This window comes from Anthonomus grandis, chromosome 7 (genome assembly GCF_022605725.1).
Source record: "Anthonomus grandis grandis chromosome 7, icAntGran1.3, whole genome shotgun sequence".
NCBI lineage: Eukaryota > Metazoa > Arthropoda > Insecta > Coleoptera > Curculionidae > Anthonomus > Anthonomus grandis.
Genome location: NC_065552.1, coordinates 27,737,165 through 27,753,278, shown reverse-complemented (window position 1 = coordinate 27,753,278; position 16,114 = coordinate 27,737,165). Strand labels below are relative to the sequence as shown.

Sequence of the window (16,114 nt, the reverse complement as noted above, 5' to 3'; positions counted from 1 at the left end):
CACAGAACAGCCACCAAGAATGTCTTTTTCTTGTAATCTTTGTTTTATGATCTTCTTGTAGTCATTTCTAGTCGGCAAAGTAGTCAAATTGGATTATATACTTTTAACCATATGAATAATGTGTGATGTTACCGTGCTGAACTGGTGGATACTAGAGCATTGTTATTCTCAAACATTTTGCCTTTCTGAGCTTGACTAAATGGTAATTCTATTAGACCATACTCGGAATAAAAAAATTTTAAATACTACCCGATTTATTTTTTATTTTCCCGCCAATTCAAAATCCAGAGTGAATTTTTTCAAATATATTTTATTCCAGTGTACCCCCGCTACTGATTTTATCAGACCTTAGATAACCTCAGAAAGTCACATGCGACAACACTGTTGCTTGTTTTTTTCGCAGTGCTTTTTATTTCTGAGTATTTTCTTATTTCTTTTAATTTCTGGAAAATCTTTACATAACTTTAGTAATACTAAATTATTTGTTGCGCGTTAATCAATTACTTACATCAATAATAATGGAAAATCAAGTGCCACATTTTCCAGAAAAGCACAAGAACAGAGGCCAAGTGGACAGTGGACTTACACATGAATGTGGCGTTTTTGGGGCCATTGGTAATGAAAGCTGGGAAAGTAATACCGAAATTGCGCAAATTGTCATGATAGGGCTGCAGGCTTTACAACACAGGTAGAATTAAATAAATATATTTTTAAAGGGCATTTATTTTATTTTTTGTAACAGAGGTACCTGATATTCTGATTAAAAAACAATTTTGTTAAATTCTACATGTAAAAGTTTGAAATAATAAAACAGTTAAAAGACAAGTATTTTAAGTAAGTTCTTATCAATACTCTTCAAGCCCTCTTTTAAAAGATCAAATATTATTTACCAAAAGTAACAATAGGAAAAGCGAGGTTTGAGAAATTGCACCTAAAATTATTGGCAAAGGCTTAAAAAATTATTGCACTTTTGAGTTGTAAGAAATGAAATAAAAAATGAATGTAATTTTACCCAAAACCATATTCCGATGGTGGAGTGGTGAAATGTCAAGTGGATTTTTTCCAAAAAAAAAAGAATTTTTTTTTCTACATTTATACATTTTAATTGCACCTAGAATTATAAACTCCATCCAAATTTTAGCGGAAACTTTCAGAAAAGTCACTAAAGTAGACCTTTACCCAAATGTTTAGTTTACATTTTTCATTTATTTTTTTTATTATTTTGTTTTATTTATTTATTGTTAAGGTATATAACATTTGAAGTATAATAATTAACAGTAATCTAAAGTATTTCAAGTTTCTCTAAAAATAAAGTGTGCACTTCTGAAGAGGTTGTTGAGTATTAAAATACCTACTTTTTTAAATGTTAGATAGTGCCTCAGGAATATGTATTATTTTGAAATTGTAATCCTTAATATATATATTCATTTACCAATTGTCCTGATGATGGTAAAGGAACTCACCAAAAGGTTGGCATTAATTTGAATTATTAATTTGTTTAACTACCAGTAGACAAAAAACATGTATATTAATTTAAGGTGTATGACAGTATTTACATTATATTTCATAATCTGTTGAATAAATCCTATAATATAGCTTAATAACCAAAATAGCTTAAAGCTCGCAACTTTTTAAAAAAATTGTATTTTTTATAGATTTACATTTTGTGGATACTTTTACTCTCTTTTGACAATAGTTAAAAACTTCACATAAAAAATTTGCATTATAATAAGTGTGACATTGAACTATTTCTTGTGGTTTTTCAAGATATTAAATGATTTAATATCAGCTAAGAATCAAATTGAGAATAATAAACATAACATGAAAAACACTTTACAAAATAATTAAAATCGTAAATGTAATAATAATTTTTTTAAATTAAAAAATACGGATGGTGAGAATTTTAGCAGTCCACTTGAGGCATCCAATTTTTGTAATCATTACTACATTAGTGTGGGGGTGAAAATGGAAAGAGCAATTCCACCGCCACAATGTACACAATAGTTGGAGCCTCTCATATTAGATTCTATTAACCTAAACCTGATAACAAAAAATAAATTAATAAATTATATTTCAGAGCTAAAAATAATAGTTGACCTGGATATGATGGTATAAATACTGATGTTATAAAAAAGACCCATTTAGAAATTATGAAACCACTTTTACCTGTACTAAATTTAACATTAAAAACAGGTGTTAAATTAAAACTGCAATTGTCAATCAAAAATTTTTATTTACCTCACTAGCATTGTAATGTATAATTTTATTTATATTGTTGCCAATTGGATTACTATCGTAAAGTGACATATTATATATAATCACAGATAACAACACATCATAATGTTAAAAAAGTTGACAACTTCAATCATTAAGCTTATTTTCCCTGTGAATGTCCAATGAACCACTTTATATATTTCAATTCAATATTTTTTATTTTATATATTTCGATATATTCAACTTCAATATAAAATATTACAATTCTAAGAATATAAAGCACCTAGATACCAGAGTATCTGTATGTGCTATGGTAGAAACAATTTAAAAATTCTAATATATCAATGTTGTTACCCTTAGCAGGCCAGCCGTTATATAAATTAGTTCACAATATTTAACATTTTAAATAAGTTTACCCAAAACTACATAACAAAAATCAAAAACCAGACAATAAAAATGAGAAAAAGAGAAAAAAAAAAAAAGATTCATATACTATACACACATATACATTTTAACTACAAAGGTATTATGTAGTATTTTACAGAATTTTCTAGTCTTTGGTACCTAAAACCTATAATATTTGAAACAAAATAAATAATTGAATAAATGTCCATACTGAGATTTTTTTCTTTTTCCCTTATGTATTTATGTTGTGATTGCTATCGAGTAAGAAAATAAAAAGTTTGGTGAAAAGCAGAATATTGATACAAGCACATATGATCAATCAACAAAATTTTCTTTTGTTTCCTAATATATAACTTAGGGCATGCTCATTAAACTTTTTGTAGTATTTCTGTTGTTTGACATTTTCTGGGAGAAGGTTATAAAATTTTGGAGCTAAAAATACTGCCAAATGTTGACCAAAATCTCGAATCATATAAGGTAGTACAATTTGCTGGTGTTTATTAGCTCGGGTTTGGTGTCTATGGTCATTACAATGTATATATGTATAGAGTCATTACAATGTAATTTTCCTGTTTTTTTTTTATTTTAATTTGTTTAAATCAATTGAAAGTATTTAAAAGTGCCATATGGATGGATGTAGCATGTTTCATATATGTATAACAAACAAGTTAAAATTCCCTTCAGGTAAAAATGAAAATGAAACTAAAATATTTTAGTAATTTGAAAATGTCAAAAATTGGTTTCATGGATAACAAAAATCTATTTGAAAAATACATTCTTCAAAGAATATATTTTCTTTTCTCCTCTTAGTACATTTATTGCATCCAAACTCCTATAATATAATTCTAGTTAAATAATTTGCCATTCAAAGCACCATCCTGGATCCTGGTCTTTGTAACTTTCATGAAGTGATTATCACAGAAGCACAGACTTTCAAAATTCACCAGTTTACCATTAATAAATAAGCCTCAAACTAGTTTCACTCAATAAGTGTGTCATAGCTGGTTTAAGTTGCTTATACTCCTGACACTGTTTCTGTGTTCTATCCTGATTATTTTTTAATTAAATATATTTTTTTAATTTGAATCATTTCAGACGTTTAGCATTGTGTAATATAATGTTAGTGAGATTGGTGAATGTTCATATCACCTTAATACATCTATTTTTTGCTCTTAGTCCTTTTTTTCAATTATAATTCTAAATACACCTAAATAACTTATTTAATATAATTTATGTCCATGTAAGGTTTTAAATGGGGAAAAATTGTGGTGGTGAATATTATATAGTATTAGAGAGTATATTATATAGTATTTATAGAAGTATTATTGTTATATATTAATAAAGTATAAATAATTAAGTATTTCAGAGATGTAAGTGAGGATATTCACATCATGATAAGTGAAATCCACCGAAGGTTATTGATTTTAAATTTTTGTAAAAAAACTCATGATTGGAGACATTCTCTATCCCATAAACCATTATATTAACATTTTGAAAATTTTATTTAAAAATTCATTATTACAAAATCTTTGAAAGTGATTAAAAAACTTTAACATCCTTCTTGACATAACATATTTAACACATTCTGTTTTTGTTGTTTCACTTTTTACTTCATCTTCCATATATAAGTTATACTGACTTAAAAAGTGGTGATAAACACTTTATGTTAAATGAATGAATACATCGTCAAAACAAAGGTAAAAACACAAAGTCACAGTCTCATCAAATCCATATAATTTTTCTTATTTTTTTTTATTTAAAAGCTACATGTGTTTTGCTCCTATCGGAGCATCATCAGGCCTAGACCGACACAGATCACATTACAACTCAAAAAAAAAAATTATATGGATTTGATGAGACTTTGTGTTTTTACCTTTGTTTTGTTTTCGTTTGGTCTCTTAGAGAAAAAATGGATGATACGCTTCTACTTGAATACATGGTTCCTATACTTTGTAATTGTACTGTAATAAAAGCCTTTTTCTGATGTGAAAACACACTTTGCTCCAGTTTAATCAGGCTATTAATATAGTTAGCAGTCTACAATGAGATCAACATACTTTTGTTGAGGCATTTGATTTTTAATACAATTATAGAAATTGTATTATAGAATACAAATTATAGAAAGTTGTAACAAATTTTTAAATAAGTCCTTAAAGTATTCCCATTATGAGAGAAATTTATGTATAAGATTACAAAAATTAGAAAATGTAGGATATAACTTAAATCTTTATTTAAGAATGTAAATTGGTACAATGCTAGATACTGATAAATTTACGTTAGTAAGAATTATTAACAAGAAATATATTTTTAAATATTTCAAAGGGGCCAAGAATCCACAGGAATAGTCACCAGTGAAGGACACAATGAGTTTAATGTACAGAAAGGAATGGGATTAGTGAAGAATGTTTTTACTAATGATAACATTTCCCACCTTACTGGAACTATGGGAATTGGACATACAAGGCAAGTTTTAAAAAAATACTAATTTTAAATTTAACTAACTAATTTTTATTAGATACTCAACCAGTGCTAAATCCACTGCAGTAAATGCTCAACCTTTTGTCGTACATTCAATGCACGGCTCGTTAGCGGTGGCACATAATGGTGAACTGGTCAATGCTGCTGCTTTAAGAAAACAGGTAAAAACTCAATATTTTCTTTTTATAGTCCAAATTAAATAAACAAATACTTAGGTCTTAGATAGAGGAATAGGTCTGTCAACTCATTCAGATAGTGAGTTGATTACTCAAGCCTTGTGTCTAATTCCGCCAGAAGGTGAGGTTGGAGGTCCTGATTGGCCTGCTAGAATAAGACATTTGATGCAATTGGCACCACTCAGCTATTCATTGGTTATTATGTTAAAGGATAGGATCTATGCAGTAAGGTATACTTTTTTTATATTGCATATATAGTGGGCAATTTCATTATTTTTATGTAAAACTTCACTTATTTGTTATTTTCTTCTTGCTTTAACTCCAATACCTACAAAAAGGTTTAAGATGTTGATAATTGGAGAGGCTGGAGATAGGTGACTAGACTTTTTTTATGTAAATTGGATTTTTGGATCTATCTTAATTTAATGCTCTTGGGAGAGTGAGATATTGTAGTTAATAACTTGGCTTTTCCACAGTCAAAGTATACATAGAATACTAATAGAATACTAAGACCAATTTTGAATGAGTGTCACAAAAAATACCATCAGGTATAACAGAAGTAATCTAGCGGCCACATTAGCTGCTCAACCAAATTTTATTGATTGTGATAATGTGTAAACCTCAAAATAAATAAAATAAAATTTTAAACAAAAAAATTTAAAATTTTAAAATATAAAAACCATTATAGGTCTATTATATAAGAAACATAAGCTAATACTTTCTACGACTCTGCTGCAAGAATGTTTTAAAATAATAAGACGATTATTACATATGACCATAGAAACTTTTTTTCCAGGAGTGAGTTAGAATAAGAAACTCACTCCTGAATTTTTTAATAATTTTGCAATATTAAGGAAAAACATTGTTTTTGAAATTTTAGGGATCCTTATGGTAACAGACCATTATGCTTAGGTAAAATCCTAGCCTCGACAAACGAAAGTGAGTTTTTTTTCTTAAAATTAACTATTTTTACCGTATACTCAATTATTAATAATCTAGTGGTAAACGGGTACTCGGAAGACTTGGTGAACAAAATAATAGAGTCTGAAAAACCGGCAGATGGATGGGTGGTAGCATCAGAGTCCTGCGCATTTATGAAAATCACCCGGTATTCGAGAGAAGTTCGACCAGGAGAGATTGTGGAGTTAACAAGAAATGGACCAAGAACTATTGATATCATTCCAACACCAGAGGGCAGGCATTTGGCATTTTGCATTTTTGAGTATGTTTACTTTGCTAGGCCCACGAGCATTTTCGAAGGACAAGAGGTACGAAGTCACAGTTTCGAATAATGTGTATCTTAAATTACAGTTTTGCAAAGTCTAAATCTTTGTTATACTAGGCTAAAATTACGCCGTATTAAACAAAATCTATTTGGAACTGAATTATTGATTAGAAGAAAATACAATTTGTCACCTAATAGAATTAATTAATAAAAAAAGTGTTCATACCAAAATTTTATAATTTAAATTTTTAGCTCGCGTGAGAATCGACATTCTGTTAAATATTATTACAATCTTGAAATCTTTTAGAAAACATTTGTTCTGCTTTTAAAATTTCTTTCTGATATACTCGTATTATTCAATGTACATATCAGGTCATCAAAAAGTATCGGACCCACCCCTCTTATCAATGAAAATAGGCGTTTTAGAGAAGAATACTTCAGTTAGGAATACTAATGTTATTTCAAGGTCTTCCGCAAAACTCCCAGGTCAGCTTCAGGGTCCCTTCTGGTCCTTGTCTAAAACCCTGAAACATTTTTTCCCGAAAACGCATATTGTCGTAGCTATAGGTTTTCATAATACCTGGTAAATGTTATGTCAACATAGAGAAAAGAGCGTTAGCACATTGAATACACTAGAATAAACATAGGTTGTTTTGGATTGAGCCCATTGTTGATAAACATGCTTAGTATTCCTCTAGTGGCCTCTAGTTATTCTAGGCATTCAATGTTCTAAGGTTTTTACATAACATTTTTAAAAGCAGTTACCGATTTTAATTATTTAACTAATTTTACTAATTAATATATCTCAAGTAAGTATAATCAAATTTCAAGTTTAAAGTTTATTTAGAAGTCCTTTTTAGAATTTCTTTAAGAGCATGGTAAATTCTGTTTTTGCCCTTTTCAGAAAGAATTTTTAATTTATTTTAAAATACCGGTATGGAAACGAAAGCGCCAATCATAGGAAATTACATCATATTTTAAAGCATATGAAATATTTAAGGTGGTTGTATCTCGTTCGGGATGGTCCATGTACTGTTAAATTCCATAGCGATATGTCGCATTTTATTATTTTATATTTCACGCACTGTTTGTTATGCGGTTTATGCATTTTCTCGCTCTCTACGAAGACAACACTTTCCTGAAAACAGGTGCTTTTTTCCTAAAGAAACCCGGTACCTTATCAAGCCTAGAATTCAACCGGTAAAAAGCGATAATACATCTAGGAATCTAAGTCCCGGTCTGAGATTGATTCATTCTTGAGTCAGTTTACCCACATTCATTCATTTACCACACTTGACGCTCTATTTTGGTAATATACCACTAGTTTGGAACAAGTATTTAGTATAGTACCACATGCCAGATTATGTGTAGAATTATTTCATTTCCATGTTTTTTATTCCGGATTGAGCGAAATAAAACTATATATTCTTTAAATAAAATAATGTTTTATCCTTAAAACAGTCTATTCAATTAGATATTCAAAAATATCACAGACTTGTGCTGAACAATATCTCAGCCTTGTTGTAGAACTTCTGGCGAGTGTTCTGCATCATTTTGTGTAGAATATTATTCAGTGTTATACCTAAAGGAAAAAATCATTTGGAGATAGATCGGAAGATCTACGAGGCGATTTAATCATGCCCTTTGTGCTAATAATGCGACCAGTGAATGTAGCTTGTGAAAAGTTGCGAACATGGAAAAGGATGATGAATTGGCTGATTTTTAAAAGGATATATAAACCTGTCAATTAACTCTAGTGCGAAACTAGTTGAGCAGTACCCTTTAATAATTTGTTTTTTTCGTATAAAGAGACCTGGTTCAATGTCCTGAAAAAAATTTAATTGTGAACTAATAAGTTTTAGGTCTTGTAGCAAATTTTGCTTTACTATATCTCACGTTAGTTTTATAAATATTTACATGCGTTATAACTACGTTAATCTCTGTGTCTTCCTCAAAATATATCACACAAACAATTAATACGAAGACTTTAAATATCCTATTGGCTCGTGGGATTCCTCGGCTACTTCAAAATTCGATGCTCACTCGTTACAATTTTATCTAAAATTACGGGATTTCTCTGTCGGACAAAGCTAACAAGCATTTAATGAACGACAAAATAGGTGTTTGGGCTTAAGGAATAATCATCTTTGTGATGTGATGTGAAAAATATACTAGCCGAATTGACATAACAATAATGTATATATCTTCAAATTACAAGGAAATTGCATTTTTTAAATTCTAATAATTTGCCCGATATGCCATCTATCTTCTCAATTTTTATATTTATTTCGATTTCTATAAATGCGACTAGAATAAAAAAATTTAGCTTACAATTGGCCGACAATATTTTCTTGACTATTCTCTTGAGTGTTTGTGAAATGTAATCACAAGCAACTTAGTATTTACGCAAAGCCCGTGGCAGAAAGTAAAATAAAATAAATCGATCGACTAATAAAACGACGCGCTCGTTGTAGAGTTGAACGTTACTGGATATTATGTGGACCTTGATAGAAGGGATTCATTACATGTATTTCCTATGGTCGGCGCTTTCATTTTCATACCGATATACAATCTATTCCTAGTGACCTAATATAGAATAAGATAGTTTTGATTTTATCAAGGTTTATAATGCAAGAGTTCACTGTGGCAGACAATTAGCCTTAGAGCATCCTGTAGAGGCAGATATAGTGGGTTCTGTGCCAGAATCTGGAAATGCGGCCGCACACGGATATTCTTTAGAAGTACGAGTTAGAATATTTACGTATGCTTGTATTATTCTTTTACTTATTTTAGTCAAAAATTCCACAAGGCGAATTGCTAGCTAAGAACTCGTATGTCGGTCGGACTTTTATACAGCCGAGTAACAGATTAAGGCAAATGAATGTTGCTTTAAAATTTAGTAAGTTATTTTAACAATAGTTTTTTTTTACCAAAAGTTCGTTTTCAAAATTTTCTTTGTATAGGTCCGATACTGGCAAATGTGAAAGGTAAACGAGTTATCTTAATAGATGATTCTATTGTCAGAGGTAATACTGTGGGACCAATTATAAAATTATTAAGGAAAGCTGGCGCCAAAGAGGTTCATATTAGGTAAGAAAAATGTTCTGTATCTAAATTCAAAGAAATAAGCTTTTACAAAAATTGCCTTTTATTACAAAATAGAATTGCCAGCCCCCCGTTGAAATTTCCGTGCTATATGGGAATTAACATTCCTACAAGGGAAGAATTGATCGCAAATGCGAAAGACTTTGAAGATATTGCTTTAAAAGTTGGTAAGTTAAATTAACATTTTCTTGAAATCGCTTTTTCTTTATAGGGATTGTGTTTTACAAAGAATTTAGAATTCTTTCGTTTAGCAATTTATAAAAAGCAAAACTGTTTTGCAATAGGGTAAACATCGGCATGTTTGTAAGTGAGATTCATAGGATTCTCCATAGGAGAGAACTGTGATGACAATTGACTAACAACAATACAGATTTTTCACTTATAACAATTGACCATAGTTTTTTTTTAAAATAATTAAATCGTGCAGATTTAAAACGAAAGTATTAGAAGTACAACTAAAAATATATATGCAAAATTGATTCTAAAATCTAAAATTCTTGAAAAATTAAAGTGCAAAAGCAAATAAATGTGTAAGTCCTCAAATAAAAGATTTAAAAAGAGTGCAAAAGAAACAACCTTACAAAAGGAGACACCAAATGTTCAATATTTTTGCTGACTTCCTAGCTCTTCTATTTCTTCGAAGTTTTCTGGTCGGCTTCAGTTTAATAGAGGATTACAAAATTATAACAATTTATGGTTGAATAAGTGTCCTCCCCCCGTAAATTAATAATTTCGGGTAATATTAGAATTTGTAGATCTGTAAAAGATCTCCGGTTCACATCGAAATCTTTTTTTGTCATAAAAAATCCGTGGCCATCACATATTTTTTGAAAAATCTATTGCTTGAAGATGAAAATCTTTATAATCGTAGTCAATATATAGAAATTCATCGTGAAAAGTCCACACCTTATAAGGTGACACTGTTAGTTCCTCATGGAAGTGTGATTTTTAATTATGTGATTAATGATATTAGTGCTTAACTTTATTGTAATTTTTTTACTTTATGTGGACGCCATTAAACTGTATACATGGTTAAGAAAAGGTGATGATTGCATTAGATCGCAGTCTAATCTTAAGCTAGTTAACAAATAGTGTTCTACCAATAGTCTAAAATGAAATTTTAAGAAATGCAATGTAATGACATTTTTAAAAAGAAAATAACACCTGTAATATTTAATTACATTTTAGATAATTAAATATATAATTATAGTACAATACGGGTTGATTCCTTTAAGGACCTAAGTGTATTGTTTAATCCAAAACTTTCCCTTAAATTACCTATTGAAAATGGCTAATCTAAATTATACGGGATTCTCATGAGAATTTCAGGATTCTCATAAAATTTTAGAAATTTAGATGCAGTAAAAATTTTATATTTCTCTTATTTACGTCCAAATTAGAATGTACGAAAGTGATTTGCTCACAGAGTTATGATAGGCACTTTTACACAGAACAAGTACAAAGAAAATTTGTGAAATATTTATGGTTCAAATGCGATAATGTTTACCCACCTCAAGACTTATTAAATGGTTATTTGGTTCAAAGGTTTAATGTTTGCAGTTTATAAGTCGATAGAAGTTATTTCTCTCTTATGGTGCTATTCAAATTATTTCATAATGCTTTTTCTTTAAAAATCTTTTCTTCCAACCTCAAAAAAAAAGAAGAAAAAGACACAAAATATAAATTTTGTTTATAATTCATTGTTTATGACAGGTGCTCAAATTGTTGGTCTCCTGCATCCATTCAATAATAAAGATTTTGTTCAAAACGGCCCCGGACATTATGAAGCATTTTTGGTGGAATGGCCCGACATTCAATGATGCGCTGGCGTAATTCGTTTATGATTGATGACTCTCGCTGAGTTTTATAAATTTTGCTTTTTAAGTGACCCCATAAAAAATCTAAAGGGATCAAGTCAGGTGATCTTGCAGGCGATTTAAATATTCTTGAATGGCAAGGGTATAATGAGGAGCTGAAACACAACTCGGGAGCTATCTAACGCCCGATTCATGCCAGTCCGCTCGCCACTCGATCTTCAATTTCGGTCTGATTTCCGCACCAAAAATGCTTTGCTGGCTGGTATATTGTGTCATCCCCTAAATTTATCTAAATCTATTTAATATTGGCGCGAAATTTAAATAGTTGTAGTAAATAAATACCTTTAGTAGTCGTTGAGCTTTCGTAGTGAAGTGTGTAAATAACTTAGTTGACCATTTTCGATTGTTTTAATTCACACCTAACGAACGGGAAAAACGCTACATTATGAATATTTTTCTTGAATGGAAATAACTTATTATAATGACTTATAAGTCAAATAAAAAATCTGTTTTAGGTGCTGATAGTCTACACTACCTAAGTGTTCAAGGCTTAGTCCGAGCGGTCCAAAAAGACATCAAAGTTGACGGACGGGAAATAGGGCATTGCACCGCTTGCCTTACTGGCGATTATCCTGGAGGTCTGCCAGTGGAATACGAATGGTAGACTTAATTTCAACATTTCACCGTTCGTTTTATAGATTCAGTATTTTTGTTGGTTATAGATTAAATTTTATGTGATTCCAATCAAATTGGAATTAAAGAAATGTTAGTTAATTTTTATGTAAATCACTTGAAGGCAAATCTATAGATTTAAAACAATCAAAGTTATTACGGAATATTGAAGCCTTGAAGTGTCTAATCGCTAAGTCACTGGTAAAAAATCTCATTTTTTGCTTTTCAAATTATTTATTTTTTAAATTGTTCTTTCTGAAAAAGAAAATGAAGTGCAAAATGCAAGAAGTTTAATAAGAAATTCAAAAGTAATTAACTATTTAGTAATTACTTAACTAAAAGTAATTGACTTAGCAAATTTAGCTCTAGGGCGACAATACAATAAAAAAGAACAAACAAATCAATATTCTTCAGTAGAATCTCAACTTTATAAATTTAGGAAGAAAAACCTAGTTATATTAAGCCGAAATTTGTAAACCTCGTTTTTATAGTATTAATTATTATTTTAAGGCCTACCACTTTCCTATCAGGTATCCGTTTGTTATAGTTTGTAAAAGTTGTCTTAAAAAATAGATTAATAAATTATGAATTCTGATTGGAATTTGTAGATACAACTATGATGTTTTTTATTTCGACCCATATAAAAAAATCCAAACCGCGCTTTTATGGCGCTTTTCCAGAACTTTCCCTTTTTAAGTCGGCATTTTGCATAATAATGAAAGATCAGATCAAAATTATCTGTGGAATAAATTAAAAAAAAACGTTTTATTTTTAGACAAAAAAATTGTTTTCAAAATAAATTTTTTTTGTTATTTGTTGGACATTTCTTTCAACATACCTTATATTAAGTTATTTTTGTTCGGCAATATTTTGACCATGATCCATAGTTACAAAGTGTAAACATCCGTGACTTTGCAGAAGTTGTAAATTCTACCAAGGGCATTATAGGTAGTGTGTGAAGAGACTGGTGTTGCAAGTGAAAGATATATTAGTTCAACATCAAAAGCAACAGAACTTATAAATTCAAATCTTTATTATCCAAAATTGACACAATACAGTGTATGGAATTCGTCCATGTTGAAAGAAGCTAAAATTTCAAACATTATATACTTAAATCTATCTACACTATCACTAAACCTAGTTTACATACTCAAAGAAATTATTAAGCATATAAAACAGTAACAAATAAATAAATACGTTACAGCTAGTTATTACTCCGAAAGGTAGGTCTTAATATCATAGCAACACTTCAAAACTAAAAAAGTTTTCAATTTTTTTTTTTAAATGTTGATAAACTATTACAATTTTTTATGTCATTTGGCAATTTATTAAATATTTTTGGACATATTTTCAGGATAAAATTTTTTGAAAGAGTTAATCTAGTACGCAACAAAAATAAATCATTTTTTAGTCTAGTTGGATAATTATGAAAAAAACCATTTGTCACAAATAAATTAAGATTCTTAAAAACAAATAAACACAATATACATACACGGAACAGTTAAAATCTCAAAGTGATTAAAAAGCGATCTACAGGAAGTTTTAGGGGGTACTCCCGCCATACATCTAATAACTTGTTTTTGACCCATAAATACACGACATGCATACGCTGAGAAACCCCAAAATTGGAACCCATACAGAATCCTAGAGTGGATTATGGCATAGTATACACAAACTAACTGGTTTTTATCCATTAAGGACATAATATTTCTTATGGCATAACAGAGGCTATCTAATTTTAATGCCAAATCATTGCAATGTGCCTCCCATGAAAGAGTGCCATTTAGTATCAAGCCAAGAAACTTTGTTTGTTAAATTTGCAAGAAACTACCGTTATTGCTCAAATTCATGTCAAGATCAAGATTTAATTGACCCCGATGAGTGCAAAAGACCATATAATTTGTTTTCTTGGTATTAAGAAAAATTTCATTTAGAGTAAACCAGTTATTTAGCTCGTGCAATGCCTTTCCCGCAGTAATGTGCATATTTTCTGTACTTTGTTGCCAAACAAGGGCTGATGTATCGTCCGCGTACATAGTAACGTGACTATACAGTAAATCTGTAGGCAATGAATTTACAAATATAAGAAACAACACAGGCCCGAGCACCGAACCTTGAGGTACTCCCAAATCAGTGTGAAGATTGTTTGAACAATATGAACCTAATTTATTCCTTATTTCCACATATTGTGTCAAATGTGTAAGGAGGCGAACCAATTTAAGACGACACCTCCAATGCCGCATGACTCTATCTTGCACAACAAAGCATCATGATAGATTTATTACGAAATGCTAATATTACTTCCAACCAGCTAAAAAGTGGACTTCAAAACGTTCATGTAATTAGCGTCAAATAATAAGGAATAGGCTACATGAAAACCATCTTGACTCCAAACGTCCAATTAAAGCTGCAGTATTCTAAGCGTCATTTCTTTTTGCGTGTTTTCAGATTTCTGAAAAATATACAGGGTGCATCCACGTATAAAGCTTTACAAAAACTCACCTATATATAAACTCAGCTATTATTTTAATTAATATGCTTTAGATTCGACTAGCCTCAATCAATTTAGGACACTCATCACGAATAAACTTCATATCAACATAACATCCTGTTTCTCTTACGTTTTTTTTTCGTTTTAAGTTTAAAGACTCTTAATCATGCAATTCTAATAATTTTTACCTTATTATTTTAATATGTGTGTTATATAGATGTCAGATATATACTTAGTTGGTACATTTTACTTTAGTATTTAGTTGTTTTTTAACTTAGTATACTTTATATTACTTAGTATTTAGGTAGGTAGCTGCAAGTAGCTTTGTTTTAAATAGAACACCCCATTTATTAATGCATTTTTGGATTTTATAATAAATTCTAAACACATTTCATACCCTATACCAATCTTGAACTGTTTTCGAAATATCAATTATTGAAAATCAACATTTTTAAAAACTTTACCAGACTGTAAAATCTAAATGATCTAACTTGAAGAAATACGGCTTGCACTCTCCCATCTTAGTTTTTCATAAACTATCGTTTAATAATAACTTTAGATTTAACTGAAGCTTAAATAAAAAACAAATTTCTAGTTTCAAAATGTCAAGCACATAACGCCCTATTTTAATAAAGGTATTGTAATAGAAAGTTTGGTACAAAGCAAAACTATTTAATTAAATGTTCAAAATGCTTTTCTTGCACTTCCTGACAATACACAAGGTTGAAATAAAATTTGCCAATAACGTTTCGAATCATTTCTTGTGTAATTTGGCCAGCTTCATTTGTTGTGCGTTGTTTTAAGTCCTCTATATATTCAGGTTTAGTGACAAATACTCTATTTTTCAAATGGCCCCAATAAAAGTAATCTAAAGGGGAGAGGTCTGGGGACCTAGCTGGCCATTCTATGCTATCCCTTCTGCCTATTCATCTATTTGGAAAAGTGAAACTTAAATAATCACGCACCTCTCGACTATAGTGCGAAGGAGCTCCACCTTGTTTAAACCATACTTCTCTGTAGTTTGGACCAGCCAAACGTCTAATTTCAGGAACTCGAAGCATTTCTAAATACTTTACGGAAGTGACCGGAAGTCAGGTTTCCCTCAATAAAGTACGGGCCAATTATGTGCATTCCAAATATCGGAGCCCACACATTAACTTTTTGGCGATACTGGGTACGCACTTCCCGCATCCAATGTGGAGTTTTATCGGTCCAGTACCTGCAATTTTGGCGGTTTAAAATGCCATGAAGCATAAACGTAGCTTCATCCGAAAACACAATATTATTTAATAAGTTTTGAGCTTGGACTAGTTTTGCCATGATTGTTTTACAAAATTCGACCCTCCTGTCAAAATCATCTTCCAAAAGTTCTTGCACCAAGTGAATTTTATAAGGACGGAATTTATTTTGTTTTAAAATTACTTCAACCGATGATTTACGTGTGCTCATTTCTTGAGCAGTTTTTCGCAACGAACTGTGGTCATTTTTAACAAAATATTGGAAAACTTCTTTTATCATTTGTTAAGGATTT

The 16,114-nt window shown here is 30.2% G+C and overlaps 1 protein-coding gene across 2 annotated transcripts; it reads left to right on the top strand.

Moving 5' to 3' along the window:
- The first annotated feature begins 365 nt into the window (after nucleotides 1-365).
- LOC126738405 (amidophosphoribosyltransferase-like) lies at nucleotides 366-12,706 on the top strand. 2 transcript variants are annotated; one of them, XM_050443724.1, is made up of 11 exons: nucleotides 366-688; nucleotides 4,942-5,082; nucleotides 5,135-5,258; nucleotides 5,313-5,503; nucleotides 6,154-6,212; nucleotides 6,273-6,541; nucleotides 9,120-9,239; nucleotides 9,292-9,397; nucleotides 9,462-9,588; nucleotides 9,661-9,770; nucleotides 11,936-12,706. In XM_050443724.1, the coding sequence occupies exons 1-11, from the start codon at nucleotides 519-521 to the stop codon at nucleotides 12,082-12,084; spliced, it is 1,566 nt and encodes a 521-aa protein (XP_050299681.1). In that variant the 5' UTR covers nucleotides 366-518; the 3' UTR covers nucleotides 12,085-12,706. The 2 variants fall into 2 exon arrangements, with proteins under 2 accessions (XP_050299681.1, XP_050299680.1); XM_050443723.1 differs by having other exon boundaries at nucleotides 6,154-6,541.
- The last annotated feature ends 3,408 nt before the right edge of the window (nucleotides 12,707-16,114 follow it).